Source organism: Caretta caretta, chromosome 1 (genome assembly GCF_965140235.1).
Source record: "Caretta caretta isolate rCarCar2 chromosome 1, rCarCar1.hap1, whole genome shotgun sequence".
NCBI lineage: Eukaryota > Metazoa > Chordata > Testudines > Cheloniidae > Caretta > Caretta caretta.
This window is the reverse complement of record NC_134206.1, coordinates 273,376,466-273,393,174: the sequence shown is the minus strand read 5'-3', so window position 1 is coordinate 273,393,174 and position 16,709 is coordinate 273,376,466. Positions and strand designations below refer to the sequence as shown.

The following is a 16,709-nucleotide window of genomic DNA, read 5'->3' as shown; positions in this document are numbered from 1 at the left end:
TTCAAACACAGCAGTGATAGCATGGGCAGTGGGAGCTTTCTTTACACTTGTCTTGTCAGTGAGTTTAAACACTGATCTGGTGAGGCTATTGCCAACAGAGTGGCTGAGACATTCTTAATTGTTAAGAATTGTTTAATTGTTTAAATTAAATTAATTTAAATTGTTAGAACCTCTGCTGAAGTTGTCAAGGAAAATGCCAGTTTAAATGATGATTTTTATGTCGACAGTTCTCCACTAGAAAATGGACAGAAACCACTGATATGTATTACAAACAAGTCACAAAATATGAACACTTCTTGGCCACTACACAGGGGCTGGATTTGAACCAGTGACCTAGAGGTAAAAGTCTGTTTCTTATTATCAAGCTTCTGAGTCCTGCAGGCCTCCATCTTTTACATATTTGATAGATCACGCAAAATTTTAATAAGAGAAAGATGTTTCCTAGACTGTCAAAAATGACCCTTTGTCTTTCAGATGTTTGTTTGTTTTTGGCAGGATTTGCCTTATTAGATATTTCAGGCAAAAACATTTCTAGATGATTTAGTAGGTTTTTTTTCTCTGTAGTTCTCTGCAATTCCTTTCTTATTTTAAGAAAGTGAAGAATTTTACAAAGAAATTGCAGAGGGCCAAAGTATGTGGGTTTTTTTGTTTCTATACGCATTTGTTTTTCTTTGTTAAATACTGTGATTCTTTACATCGTTACAAAGCTCCTGTGCCTTGCATAACATACCCCAACATAAGCAAACAGTGTATAAATATATCTCTTTATGCACACAGAGAAAACATTAAGGTTGCACACTTATACGCTTAAAGGTAAGCAAAGGACAAACTTAAGGCTGCACATGTAACCTCAACTCTGTTCCTTTGTGCATACATGTTATGACTGAATATTTAACCACATGGTCAAACTATTTCTCAAGGAATATAATATAACACAGTGAAATCTTTTAAGCTCAGATACCCACATAGCATCTTGTAATTATCCCTCTTGTGTATTTACACAGTATGTACTAAATTTTCGTAAGTGACAACTTAATTTGGATGCCCAACTTGGTATGCCTAAAAGGAAGTGCTGAGCACCGACTTCTGAAAATTAAGCCTCTTTCAGGCATGTCGAGTTGAGCACTTAAAATTACTAGCCACCTTTGAAATTGTAGGTCTATATCTTAGATAACTTAAGATCTGGTTTTCAGAAGTGCTGAGCACTCCCAGCTCAGACTGACTTTGGTTTGAATTGTAGGTGCTCAACACTTCTTAAAATTAGTCTCTAGTTAGACTTTCTGTATAACACTTCATCTCAGGTATGAAATTTACTAATGTTGGGCCTGATCCAAATCCCATTAAAATCAATGGGATTTTTTCTATTGAAATCAGCTGGCTTTGGAAAAGCCCTGTAGTCAGTACCAATGTTCTATAGACTTTCTCTTCTACCAGCATCCCAGCTTTCTTTAGATGCTATTCATGGAATGAGGCACTCAAAACCAATTTTCATATGCCCATATGCACAGTATAGCATTTTGTAGCAGAGAGTAAAACCATGGAAGAGTATTTTTCATAACATAAATTAATGTATTAGCTTTTTGCTGGTTTACTTTACATTATTTTTGTGATATTTATGAACTTTATGGTGAGGCACAAAACAGAGCAAATACCCCTGAACAGAAATGAGTGATGAAACACTAACTGAAAGCAAATGAGTTTTGGGGAGGCATTTAAAGGAAGAGAGGTGTTGGATCATATTAAAGAAGTCCTGTATTAAAATCACAAATGAGTTTGATTCCCCATAGTTTAAATTCCAGGGTATTACTAATTAAGAGGTCTCTTGGTTTTTGGTACTGTTTCTCTCCCTCTATGTGTGAAACTTGCAAGCTGCAAATTGTGTTAGTACATTCTAAGACAGAGTCTGTTCTCAAAGCAATACTCTAACAACAGAAACAGCACCCAGATACTCCCCGCCCTTTTGTTGTATTAACAATTGTGATTAAAATAGAGATAGAGGATGTATGTGGATGGATGCTTGGTGTGGATAATAACTGAATGATCAGGGAGGTGCCAGCCTAAGAATCCAATGTCCATCTGCTGAAGAAGGCGTCAAGTGGAAATAACCAGAGGACCCCCGGAGGGCAGACTGGAATCCACCCAACAGCCTCAAGGATGGGAGAACCAAAGAACAAAATAACAAGATCTAGCAGCACGGAGCCGTCAGGAATGTGCTATCTGCTGATTGATTCAGCAACAGCATGATGAAACAATTCCCATAGACTGGCATAGGAAGAAATTCCTATAAAAATGGACTCTAGAAAGTGAGAACTTTGGGGTCTGATTCTGCAAACCAACTTCCAGGAGCATCAGATGTGCATCTGACAAGGCCTTGCTCCCTCCTCATATCCAGACCACCTGGCCAGTGGCTTGGCATGAGCAACTCTAAGGCTGGTAACTATGATAACAACCTTGCAGAACCTGTGTGTGTGTGTTTGTATGAATGAATGTGTGAATAAATATGAGATTGAATGGAATGTTATAGCTATAACTAACTGCTTACTATGATTCTTTCTGTATTCACAATAAATGTGGTATTTTGCCGTTTCCCCCTTTAATAAGATCCTGCTGATTTTTATTTTATTGGTATAACAGAGGGAGATTTGCATGGTACAGAAGATGGCAGCTACCATACAAGAAAATGCCTAGCAATTTAAGATGTTTATTACAGAAGTAGCCTGAGCCTAGTTTCTTTCTTTGTTCCTCTTTATCTTAAAATCTATAACCCAGAGAGACAGCAGCAAATAGCATGTTAAAGTAACATTTCTTTAGATGGCAAGTTCTTCAGGACAGGCACACTGTTAATGTCATATGTATAGCTCTGTGCAAACAAAATTAGTTGTATTGTGATTCTTCAGAAGCTAACATCTGTGGAAGCTGTCCATGGAAACTTAGGAAGGTTCCTGGATTCTTCCACTGAATCTCTTATGGGAAGCAGGAACACTCCATCCATTCATCTTTGGCCACTGAATTGCAAATAGGTACCCTGAAGCACCTCTTTCCAAAGACAAGAGTCTGTGGGTTGCATGCTGATCTCAGACATGCTGGTATAAATCCTGAGTAATCACTGATTCTACTGGTATGACATTTACTTACCACTTCTGTTGTACTTGTACCAGAATTTTGAATGATCCATTGATTGAAATGGAGAGTCACTAGATTTACACTGATACCAATTAAATCAAATACTGACTCTAACTCCATCCAGCCTGATTACCAATTTCATTTGCCGTTTCAGGTGCCCTAGTTTCTGGTCCTGATGTTTTGTTTAGAAAAGTATTAGGCGGGTGAAATAAGTCAGCCTTCAGCATCTCTTTTGGTTGGACCAAAGCTAGAAACTCACTGGTAACAATAGTGCTGTATAAAGCTGTACTGGGCCAGTTTTGATACTTAGATCTCGCCTCTTTGCAGCTCAGGAGGTGCAAAGGAGTGGAATGGCAGATAATTCATGGTCAGAGTGGAACTCCCTGCTCATGCAAGTCATGGTCATAGATTTTTAAGATCAAAAGGGACCATTATGATCATTTTGTGCCAGCTGAAGGTCCTGTGCATGCCACTTTCCACATTTGATATAGGGGTCATATGGGGTCAGGGAATAGGCATACTGATCTGCTACCCACATGCTTTAGGGCAGAATTTGAATTCAGTTTTTCCACGATTTCTATCAATTACTTACAGTTACAGATTTGCAGTCATGTGACTCCCTGACAAAGCTCATGGATATTAAAGGATAGATATTTTTTGGAAGTGCAAGTGGATGAAGGCAATCATGAATAACTGAACAAATCTGAGAGTTGCAGTTAAACCTTGGTGTGAACACTTACTACCAGTGCTGCCTAGTGCTCAGGCCAGCATTTGGGAGATGTCGTCTTTCCAGATGTTCCCCTTTCTCACTAAAGCTTCACCTGGTGGTGGACCTCTGTCCTTTCAGAGGCTCAGCCCTCTGCCCATGTCACATGTTCAAGTTCACCCTTTTGGGGGTATACAAAGTCCAACAATATGGAAGTCTTCTGAAGTCAGCAAGGGCTTTGGAGAGTCCCCCTTGGGTCAGTGTCTTCCCCAGATAGGTTCTTCACTGAGGGATAGACATCTCTTATAATCCACTCTTTAAAGCTTGGTAGGGGAGCCTGGGCCCACCCTCTCCACCAAGCTCCAATCCAGGATCCAGTCATAGGCAGCTAAACCCTACAGTTTGGGGTGCTTTATAGCTGCCTCCCTATATCACTTCCTACCACTGCCTGCTCTTCCCACAGGGTAAAGTAAATAACAGAACACTGAGATAAAGTTTCTGACCTTCAAAAGTCACCAGTCACTTCTTTGCAAGTTGGTCAGATCAGTATCAGCAGGCCTGAGGCAGCAAGAGTACTTGCTTCCCGGGAGAGGAGGTCAGGTCACCTCCCTGTCTGCCACTGAGCTAATTTGCTTCCCTTTTTAAGCTCTTCCTCCAGCCTGTGAAAGCTTTGTAACGGGGGTAGGTCTGAGTCACCCAGGCCCAGAGCAGCTCCTTAACCCCTCCTCCAGTGTGGGGTTTGTGTACCTCCATCACAGTTGAGCTACATAAGAAGCTAATAGAAAGCAGGAGATTTCCAGTGTTAAGATAAAGGACAAATGGTGTCTTGTGAAAGCTTTAATTCCCATATTGATTATTTCCCAGCTCCATGTTAGCTTCATCAAATGGAAAGTCTTAAAAAAGCATATCATGCTCATGAAAGGGGTTGGATTGTCAGCCTGAGGCCTTGTCTATGCTACGGGGGTAGCCGATCTAAGTTACACAACTCCAGCTATATGAATAACGTAGCTGGAGTCGATGCAGCTTAGGTTGACTTACTGTGATGTCTACACTGCACTGGGTCGATGGGTGACACTGTCCCATCAACTTACCTTAAACTTCTCATTCCAGTGGAGTACTGGAGTTGACGGGAGAGCGATCTGCAGTCAATTTAGCAGGTCTTCACTAGACCTGCTAAATCAAACCCCAGTGCATCGATCACTGCAGCATCGATCCCTGGTAAGTGTAGATGTAGCTCACACACCTCCTGGGTGTGGTGTTCTGTCCCATCTAGTGGCACTGAGACCACTTAGAGAGAGAGATTAATGAGTCTGCTCTACAGTCTCAGCTAACAGCCATATGGCTTTTAGCTCATGCAGAAAAGGCTCATATATTTAGCTCCAGAGGTCCCAGGTTCAATCCTGCCCACCGACGACTGGGGTCTGTCAGCGTTACATAGCAATACACTGAAGTCTTCTATTTTATCTCAAGAAAGTAGCAGCAGTACAAGCTTCCTCACGCTACCCTGATAATGCACCTCAGCCTTCACTTGTAGGGGTGAGTTAATAGCTTCATCTTCACTTCTATTCAGCCCTCATCTTCTCAAATGAGATGGCACACCTGTTGGCAAATTGCAGGTAGATTTTTGTAGTCATATGTGCGTGTACACTAACACCACACATTTGTTTTGTGTGGGCAGCTGAGAAATAATAACTTTAACTTTATCAAAGTTCAAGCCAATGAGTATGTGATAAAATAGTATGCAGACAATTACCAGTCTTCTGAGCCATCCTCTGTGTAGGCTCTTATTCCCCAGTTTTGACTATTAAGGCCCTAAAATTAAGACACCCCTTAAAATGCAATACATGGACAATTACTAACAAAGCTTTTTTGTAAGGTATTGCAAACCTAGGGTTGTACTCTGAGTTAAAAAGTCTCTCAAAACCTATGTTTTAAAGAAGATAAAGAAATTCTGACATTTTAAGCCTGTGGCATTTTTTACCGCCTATGTGTGTATGATAACACACACATGCTAAATAATTATATTTATTTAGATGAAGAATTGCAGAATATTCAGATTAAGAGTTTTGTTAGTTACACTTCAGTAATTTAAAATTATGGATAGTGAATGAGTTTAGATAAGGTTACATTTAAGCCAAAGCTTTGCCTGACATGAGTGGTGTTCTTCCAATTCTCTTTTTACATGGAATTGCTGATGTAACTGATGACAGGACAAAGACAACATGTGCTGGATGATTTTAGGTAAAATACGTAAACCTATAATGACAAGAAGCCCACTTTACTGGGAAATCCCAAAGGCAGGGTGACACAGAAGTAGAATGATATGGAAATTGAATAAATAGCAAAAGTTGTGTAAATTGAAGATTGCACATGCATATTACCTAAAACAAATGATTAATGTGCTTAATATTGATTGGAGAAAGGTTAAGTAATGCACGATGAGGAAATATATAAAAAGGTCCAAGTGATAAAGACCCAAACTGGGCAAGCACCAGGCCAGAAACTGAAGGAACAGGACTGAAGGACCAGATCTGAGGCAGTGACTACCATCATGAGGTACAGGAGACCTTCCCAGAGCCCAGGAATGTGGTAACTTGGGCCCTCTACCAAGTCCATCTTATCTCTTTGTCTGGCATAAGCATATGGACAGACATTATAACAAATCTGTCTGAAATTGTATAAAATAAGGTCAAAATTAATTAAGCCTAAATTGGATGGAATTGTGACTCAGTTTCCCACCTTGCACTCCCAATACCAGTCACAGGATATTGTGTTGTTTTAACCCTTTTCCTGCCATCAACTCCCTAACCCAATTTCTTCACTTGTCTTGACCTGGCCTCATCTCTGTCCATTCTCTTAAACTTGCTACTGTTTCCTTAGCTCCTATCATCTAGCATAGCCATCTTGTATCTCATTTTCCCCATCTCAGTTGAAAATATTTTACTTCCATCTCAATATCTCTTAGGCTACATCTACACTACAAGCTGGGGTGTGATTCCTAGCTCATGCAGCATACTCTTGCTGGAGCCCATTGAGCTAGCACAAGTGTAAATAGCCCTGGTAGCATGAGCAGCAGTAGTGGTGATATGGCTTAGTGGGGCCGCGTACATACTCGCCTGAACCCCATGGGTATGTACTTGTCATGGCCTATGTTACCACAGCTACACTACTATTTATGTTTGTGCTACCTCTCAAGCTTGTACAAGTAACTCTACAAGAGCGGGGGATCACAGCCCTAGTTCATAGTGTAGATGTAGTCTTAATTTGTCCTTCTGCTATAAAGCAGCTTTGTCTGCTGTAAGGAAGAGAGGTTAGTCATGTTTAAATATACTCTGTAATCAGACTGTGCTAGGATTTTCTTTTGAGTTTACTAGCTGAAATATGCATAAATCAGTCTCCAGTTTTCAATATTGTCTTATATGCTGTTCAAATACAGTTTTCATTTAAGAGATTTAGTGTAAGCCCTCTTTGAATGAAAGTCTCTGAACCCCTGAATCAGTGATCATTTTACTCATATGAGTAGTGCCTTTGACAATCTGGTCTTTTGATTATACCAATTTTGGGGAAGAAAATATTACTTTGTATATGTTTTTTATAGAACCTAGTTCAAGGAAGCCCCAATACTGATTGGGACCCTCTGGTTGCTACTATAATATAAATAATCATTAATAAAAACTATTATGAGGAAAAGATGTGGTATTTCAACATATTTAAACTATGATTGTCTGTCAGTTTCAGAAGATAAACCCTATTAAAGTTTCAAGGCTGCCTTTTAAATCACTCCTTCCTAGCCTCATTCTGTCAGGACCTCAGCATTTCTTCCTGGTTCTTGCATTTATTTTCTTTTTCCTGTTGTCTGTGGGTTAACGCTAGTCTGTTTACAAACACCACATAAATTTCTAAATGGAATTACCTCTTTTCTTTTCTTAAGGCTCTCCGACAATAAATTTCCTTCAGTTGGAAAGCCATAGTAGAACTTGCAGGTCTCAAGGCAATGGTGCTAGAAGCAACTTTGGGTTTCATAGCCAAAATTTAGCCTCCCCTATTATACTATTATTCCCAGTTAGGATTAAGGATTGAGTACATTTCTCCTAAATAATACAAAACCTCAGCTATCTTGCCCTTCTAACATCCATATACTGTGTTTCCCACCACACTTAGAATACCAGACAAACACATTGAAGGAGATGAAGTTAGGTCCGTTATCCACATACAGTGGGAAGGGACTTCAGGGGCTCACTGGCAGTATCCTTGCAGCCTGTTAACTCTACAGACCTTAAAGTTGCACTAACAAATCAGAGGCTTCACAGGAGATCCCTTCAACAACCACCAGCTAGGTGACATAATTCACAGAAAATAGTCCATGGAGTCTATAAAAATACCAGTATTCATTTCTTTTCACTGGAATACAAAGATTCCCCAAGGAAAGAATCTCTAAAACAGAAGACACAGAAATGAACCCCTAGACCTGTATCCCAAGCACAAAATTTAAAGGAAATATACTCTCCTTAGAATCAGAGGAAATAAATTAATAGGATCTTTAAGGCCATCGTTGCCTCTAGCAGGCTGCTTAAGTTACCCAACCAGACCTCTTCTCTGAGCTCCCTTACCTTGTTGGCCAGATTTATTTATTTTTAAGTAATTTTTTTTAAAGTGCCCACAACTCCCACCATGATCTCTTCCACTAATTATAGCTGCCGTTTTCCTCACCTACTTCCGAAATGGTTTCCTTCTCACACCTTCCTACCAATACCTCTCTTCAGGCTCACTCATCCCGATACATCCTACCAACAAACCCCAAAGGGCAGAGGGAAAGTTAGGGACTAAGTTTCTCAAGCATTCAGTTCTGAGAACACACTCATATAACTTCACTTTATTGCAAGATCATCTGCTTATGCTCCTTCCAGCAGCTTCACATCAGTGGACCCTTGCAAGTCTAGAAAAAGTGACAAGCTCTTTATTTGGGCTCATGTTCAAGATAAATGTCTAAGGGTTGTCATTTTCCACATCTATTAATTCAGTGCTGAGATGGTGCTCACTTCACAGACAACATGATCTCCAGTGTGAAGAGATGGACTTCCATAAAAGAATATCAAGTACACTCTCTCTCTTTTTAGATAAAATGGACCTGAATTTTCTCTCATCCACTGTTTATCACTGACCTATATGGTGAATGAACTCAGACTTTCAATTTATTTCTTTTCCCAGTCTGCAGAAATATAACTGAACTTGGTGCTTGCATATTTGAATACCCAGGTATAATACCTGTTGGGTAAAATTTTGAAGAGCACTTAACTGACTTCGGTGTCTAGGTCCCACTGAAATTTAATGGGATGTTGGTGTGTAAATCAGGCACTTTGAAAAAAATTACCCTTCATCTACAGGCAAACAGGCTGTTCTAATAAAGTTAATTCAAGTTCACAGGTCACTTGACTTTAAAGTCCTTAATGCAAGAGGTAGAGTAATTGTCTACACTACCTTAAGGATCTAAGGCTTGATCTAAAGCCCACTGAAGTGAATGGAAGTGTGTCAGGACCCTAAAGAGCAGCCATCCATAAATGGGATAGACTGTATTTCTATAGCTAGCCTGAGTTTTTGCACTATCACTCATCACTTCATATCAATACCTATAATCTGTGCCTTGCATGAATCATTTCTGTTAAACAGACCCCTTAATGTAGCTCAGATCTATAAGTACAATTGGATTCCATGTCAGATAGGAGACATAGGAGTGATGGAATGAGTAGATAAATTACATTTTAATTGCTACAAACAAAATGTATGACCACAATTTTTAAATTTAGGTTCCTAGGCACCTAAATCCATATTTAAACACCTACTTTATAGTGGCTTGATTTTCAAAAATGCTGAGCACTCAGAACTCTCATTGACTTCAGGGAACTATGAGTTCCTTGACTTGTTCAGGATGGGACATGGAAGGAGTAATGAGATGGAACTAAGCAAAGGAAATTTTTGGCTAGATAGCTGGAAAATGTTCTTACCAGGAGGTCTTTTAAACTACAAAACCTTCCAAGTGCTGTGATGGATGATGCATCACAAAAGGAATTAAAAATGACTGAATGAGCTGCTCAGTAATAGGAGACAATCCTGTCTCAGGAGAGAGATTGATTAAACAATTTAATAGGGCTTTTCCATCTCTGATTTCTTTCCTATTGAGGGGCTCTCACCCCTCCCATTTATTACTTTCATAGGGAAGTGGAGGGAAATTGAGATGGAGAGAGACTTCTTCTCTTTGGTTGGTGGGAGCAAAGATTGGGCTGAGAACCCCGCCAGTGCTTAATTTGTAATGAAAGAGGTGCCAGGCAAGCTCCAGCACAAATTAAGCACAGATTAGGCAGCCGGAGAGTGATGGCTGCTGGCCGGGCACCCAGCTCTGAAGGCAGTGCTGCTGCCAGCAGCAGTGCAGAAGTAAGGGTGGCGATACACCGTATCCTGCTACCCTTATTTCTGCACTGCTATTGATGGCAGTGTTGACTTGAGAGCTTGGCAGCTGGAGAGCGGTGGCTGCTGTCTGGGAGCCCAGAGATGCCAGGGCTATGAACAACCAAGCCTAGAGGTGCTGGAGCTCAGTCAGACAAACCCCGGTACAAATTAAGCACTGAACCCTGCACTTCTGTTTAGCAGGAAGTGAGCAACAAAAGGCTAGCCCCGTTTCTATCCTTAATTGTTGGAATTTGGTAAAGAGAGTCACTCCATGTTTTGGTGAGATGGGAGCTTACTGGGCAACTCTCAAAAAGAATAGATTTATTAGATTCACCACTAACATTCGGTGGTGTAATATATTTACTGATTTAATTAGGACATCACAAAGGAAGAGAAGCAGGTGGAAAATTAAGTATGAGAAGCCCTACAGTAGTGGTGTATGTTCCTTTTCTTCCCCAGATGGCAGCAAGGCATAGGTATCCCATATTAATCAACATCAAATATATTCAGCTGACATGCAGCTGTGGCTTTCAGTGAGTGGAGGTAAATTTCTCAGGGAAGACATGCAGGAAACACAAGTGTGGGGAGAGCTGGGTGTCTGCAAATGGGGGCTGTGCATTGGGGAGATAGACTAAGGTGAGTTATCTCTGTAGGGAAGAGTCAGCCACCTTTTCACCATGACTGTGTTGTCTCTGGAGCAGGGAAGGAAGATGGTCATTAGCAGGCTGTTTGCAAACATCCCTGAGAGCAACCAGCTCATTGTGGGTCTTGTATTTTGGGAACATTTTAAACCCATTTCAAACACTTTTGAATAAAGCCTGATCTCTGGCTTAGCAGAAATCTTCCTCCCTATTTTAAAAGGAACAGTACAGTTCCCCTGCACTACATCAGTGAGCTCATGAAAGTGTTTATGATCTTAGGGCCAGATTCTCTGCTAGTATTCAGCATTAATTTCAATGAACCTATGCTAATTTACACCATCTGACTCTGGCCTACTTACTTTTTTTTAGTAAGTTGTCCTTTGACTGTTGATTGCTGGGAAATGTTTATTATATAGTTACAAGTTACTGTCCTCGATCATGAAACACTAAAACAATAACCACTCCTATAAACCTATATAATTCTGTTAGGTAATGAGCACCAAAACTTTGTGGGGTGGGGACTGCGCCTTGATGCAATCTTGCACATTCCAATGACCCTGAGAACTGTGAGGGTAAGAACTTTTACTCCTGGCAGGGCCGTCCAAACTAAGCATGTCAAAGGGTGGGGACCAGACAGGGATGGCGGAGCTTTGTTTGTGCCCTAATCAGCATCTGATGGCATGGGAAGGATTCAGATTCAGAACCCCCAACATATAATATTTAATAAAAGTCTTGTTTTTATTATCTAAATCTAACATTATTTAACATTCTTTTATTCTTCATATTTTCTTAGCACTCAGTGCTGACTCAGGCAAACCCCCATTGTCTCTTTGGGAGTTTGCCTAAATCCTTACAGCAGGAGTGGACTATAATCTGTTTAATCATTTTCTCTTTGTCTTTTCTCCTTAATTATCTTTCTTCCCTTCTCTCTTTTCTCTTTTTCCCCTTTCCTTCCCTCCTCCTTTCCTTCGTCTCTGTGCCAGAAGTTATAGAAAGAACTTATGGGCTGAAATACCTGTATCCCGTGTAATCATTGTTCCATAATGCAACCTCAGGAAACAGCCTTGCTCTATCCCACTTTATGGGGAGCTGTGGATGTTTCTTCTATCCCAACTTTCTCCATTTCTCGCTTTTGTCCCACCAACATAGTGGCACCACCATGAGAGCCTCCAACATGTATCAGAGCCAAGTGAGGAGAGCTAAGGGAAACAGAGGCTATTGGCTATAATCTCAAGGATTAGCTCAAAAAAATTCAGGGGCACAATTTGGACCACATGTGAAGATGGGGAGAAATCATGTGTTAAATATGGTATATTAAATTACACAGAAAACTGTTGAGTCAACTCTAGGCAATAGCCCCCACACCAATTGACCTGTCTCAATGATGAATAGTTAAAAAAAAATCCTAAATAACCACTGCATTTATGCATTGTACTTTTTGGAAAAGCAAAATAAGTGAAGTTCAGATTACCTCTGCCTGGTCCACGGGGAGGTTTTCATTGTAGTCATAAAGATTATCCAAGTCTTCCAATGCTACATCATAGGTTTCAGAGTCATAAGTTAAGGTATCTATTGTAGGAGCAGCCACAATGGCCTCAAAGATAAAAAGTCCCAGAAAAATATTTGCAAATGTCTTCATTGTTCAATTATTTCTAAATGGAAACATAATATGCATAAATACATAATTGCAAATCACCTGCAAAATTTCAATCTTATACAAGCAGGATATGCAATTTAGCAAGAATTCTGAAGGCTAAGGAGCTTTTTAAAAAATTCCAGGATCATTGATTGAAAGTATTTATTAATTGATTATTATGTTATTGTGAAGATACCTTATGATTTCATTTGAATCAGGATCATTCAGTCATATATATATATATGCCGGTATATATCAGCATAGCTCTGCAGACTTCACTGAGCATGTGCTGATTTACAACAGCTTAGGATCTGGCCCACTGATTTTCACGTGTATCAGGAGAGCATTAACAGAGAATTTCTTGACAAAACTCGCCTCTATGAGAATAGCTCTGAAAAGCTGAAAGCGGAATACATTTTGACTCTCATAACATTGGCCCTTTCAATTCCACCATAAAATGACTTTGAGAAGCTAATCAAGGGCCAAATTAGTAGACTTTTTATACATCACAGTAACCATGATTGACCTTTCAAAATATCCAGCAACAGAATTTTATATTTCCCCTACAAACCCAACAAGAGTAGAACCTTTTTTCCACAATTCCGGTAGTACCTTATTTCAAGTACTTTTACTCTGTTTACCAATAGGTTGAACTATGGCATTTCAACTAGTTGGAAGGCAAGATATATTTTAAAAATATCCCTTCTGCAGATTTCCAACTGAAAAAAATAAAAGCAGTTATGTCCCGTCCCCCCCACTACTTAAAGGAATGGTATGCTCCATTTTTTCTTACCCACTCGCTCCAATGAGCAGTGGTGGTGTGACATAGTCACCTCTTCTCCCCAGCTAGAATATCGAACACGTGAAATTGATTTAAATGTTCCATATTTTAATAAACAGTAGAAAATCCACAATAGGATTGAATATTAACATTCCTTCGCTCTCATGCTGAAGTGATCCATTCACTGTTATCTAAAATATCCACATGTAGGGCTCTATTTATCATTCCTTATTCAATCCTTTACTTACCTATAGCTATGATTGATTTCAACAGGAGTATTGACAGTAATAATTGCTGAATAGGTCCAATAAGGACTAATAAACCGTATTCCCTATGATGCTAAGTACAATCCTCAGTTGTATTATGGTATTTTATTATTTCATTTATAAATTCTAGCTGCTTAAACTACCCAGTGTATGAAAGATAAGAAATTCATGAGAGCCTTTCCTTTTGAGGTTGCATACTTTGAGCAACAGAGTGAACTTCAGCTACTTGAAAGAAGGTCTTTATGAAGCAGGTTTAGGCACGAGGATATGAAATTCCAGTGGGGATGATGAACAGCACAAGGCACTCATTTTTCCTTCCAGTGCTTTTTCAAACAATTTTTTTATCTGCTTCTGGGAAAACCTAGAGACAGCTTAGCTAGTCTTTGAGCAAGTCTTAATTGAATGGCAGCTTTTCAGTGGTGTCTTACAAGATTATTAAAGTTTTTTTTTTTACAAATAATTCTATTGCAGATCCTTCAAATATAAGAAGAATACATTCGTTACGGCCCTCACTCAGTTCTGTAGTCCCAGGTTTTTTAAATGTTTGGTGCTGGTTTAATAGCCAAAGTAAACATGAAATAATTTGTTTTTCTTTGTCTTTATTTTCTCTTCCCTATTTTTGTCAGGATTGTTACTGGCCTCATTTTATGGTTGGCTTGATTCTGGCATTCATCCCCAAAGGTCCAACAATAAAGTATACTGTGTATTATCACTAACGTATCAGGCATAGGTTTCTTTTTGCCTTGTGTAAACTTTTCCGAGCCATTCTGTATATCAATATTACATGTAATTAATCATTTAAGAATTGTTTGTTTTCTTTATGTTCAAATAATTTTAAAACCATTTTTACATTTCCTAGATATTAAAGTTTAAATGTATGAGTTTTTAAAGACTTTATCTCATGTAACAAATATCAGCAACAAAATAAGTAATCAGTTATCTTCTCACCTCCATTAAACTGTATCTCTATAACTGTTACTGTAGTACCTGGACCGGCTTGCAAAGTTTGTGTCTCTTTACTTTTTTTAAGCATCAGATATTGGAACACACTGTAATTATATTGGCATCTACTGTAGCTGTCAGTTCAAATATTTTGTTGAAGATCATGTACACCTTTCACAGGAAGGAACTAAGAAATGTTTAAAGAAGAAAAATAAAGTAAATAGCATCAGTAATCTACCTCATTTGAATTAGTATTTTCCATGATAGAATAAAACAAATATAAAAAAAAAATTATTTCCATCTTTAAGAATCCAATTTACCAATCAAGTAAAGAAGTAGTAAAACTTACCTTTGGCTTCCACTTTCTCAAATGGCACAGAATTACTCAGAATGCAGAGCCAGTGGTATTTGACCCTGACCAATGGCAGTGGGATTTTGGACCTGTGGGAGGGTGGTACAATTCTTACCCTCAAGTGAAGACCTCATTCTGAGAAGGTTTTTGGTCTTGATATTAATTTTGCTGAATCAAATTGAAGTGAAGTCAAACAAAGGTAGTATTGTAAGCAAGTACAGTTTACTTCAGAAGTTACAGAGCATGTTACAAAAAAAAAAAAATCCATCAATGTGCCTCAAATTTCAGGAGCAGAAAAAGAGACTTTTAATTTTAGAGTCCATTCATTATAAGTTCTGCAATAAAAGAAAAAGTAAAATACTTGCATTCTATGTATTACAACTATGCAAGGATGTACTGGATGCTTTAATACAGTGAAACAAATGGAAACAAAGACTTAGAACAACAAGGTTTTTTACATTTAGAAGAATTTGTCTTTATTACTATTTAATATTCAGATATAGATATTAAGTAAAAAATATATGTAATTACAGGATATCCCTGATGGTAAAAGAAAATGTAATTTAGATGTAACAAAATCCAGGATAATATCTACATACTTTTAAAAGGTATTTGTATTGATTTTAACTTTGGGCCAAATCCTGATTTATATTACACCTGTATGATTTATTCCAGATTCAGTTGAGTTATTCTGGATTTACAATGATTTAACTGAGAGCTGAATGTGGCCCTTTATTACGAAGTGGAAAACATGTTTTGGCTAAGCCATTTAAACATTCAAAAAGTAACACATAGCCAAGCAAACACTATGAGTCCCATTGAATTGGGGATGCATATTTTCCCTTGCTGTAAGTGGAAGATCCTAGCAAACTGGATTAAATATTAAATAGTTCTCCCTGCAAGTAATATTTCTTTTTGGGGTCAGCATACCTGACAGTGTGAACTGAATTTGAGCCTAGTATAGATACTGTGCATTCAGATGTACTGCTTAATATTTTCTTCTTACATTTCACTGAGCACTCTTGCAGCAATATCCTTAGAAAGCCCCTCATCCAAGTATTCTTTTCCCAGTCTTTGGGAAATAGCTCTTGTTTAAATGATGAGGGTTCCTGTCTCATGATAATATCCCCTCTCTTCAATTGTCCTTTTGTTTTAAAGAACGTTCATTCTGCTCTGCTTCTCTCTGAAGGTAGGTCTTAACTAAGAGAACAGGGTATTTGTCATTTCATTTTCCTGGGTCTCCCCCCATTATATCAATAGCTTCCTCCATTAGACAATTGGGATAGTGAATGCTGAAGTAGGCCCACTCTACAAATACTGTTTCTACAAATAATTCCATCTCTTTGCTCTTGAATCAAGCAATACTGGCCTCAAGCCTAAGGGATCACACTTGGGCTCTGAGAGGGGTGAGCTGATTTCATTTTGAGCATTTACCACTTGGCCTCAAAGCAAGCGGTTGTACCTTTCATGCACTGTGCAGCAAAATGAGTAAGCACCATCCTGAGCAATCTAGTGCTGATTTTCTACCTCCAATGGTTATACAAGTGTTTTTTTACCTGCTGATTGGGTACTAGGGTGACCTATGCTCTATCTTTACATTAAAATTTATTTTGAAGTGATTTATTCATTCATGTATTTGTGTATTTAAAGGATTTTCTCTATTTCAGTTCACTTTCCATATGTCTTTTTCCTTTACAGAATTATTCTTTCCAGACAGGCACGCTGTTCAATGGCTGAATTTCAGTTACACAGAAGGCCCTGATCCTTCATGCTTTGGTGAGCCTGTCTAAGGCAGGTAACTGTCTAAGGTAAGCTCAT

The 16,709-nt window shown here is 38.9% G+C and overlaps 1 protein-coding gene and 1 long non-coding RNA gene across 4 annotated transcripts in view; one reads left to right on the top strand and one right to left on the bottom strand.

Annotated features, from left to right (window-relative positions):
* Window positions 1-12,560, bottom strand: part of EPYC (epiphycan) — a 29,217-nt gene extending 16,657 nt beyond the window's left edge. The window contains exon 1 of the mRNA XM_048835607.2: window positions 12,386-12,560. Coding sequence (XP_048691564.1) covers window positions 12,386-12,553 — 168 coding nt within the window. The 5' untranslated portion in view covers window positions 12,554-12,560. The remainder of the gene's footprint in view (window positions 1-12,385) is intronic.
* Window positions 1-16,709, top strand: part of LOC142070568 (uncharacterized) — a 148,271-nt gene that overhangs the window by 66,430 nt on the left and 65,132 nt on the right. For 2 of the 3 annotated variants that reach the window (XR_012666432.1, XR_012666430.1), the window contains exons 1-2: window positions 1,625-2,433; window positions 16,590-16,699. This is a non-coding gene — a long non-coding RNA (uncharacterized LOC142070568). Of the gene's footprint in view, window positions 1-1,624; window positions 2,434-16,589; window positions 16,700-16,709 lie in introns of those variants that run through there. The other variant, XR_012666431.1, reaches the window with a different exon arrangement.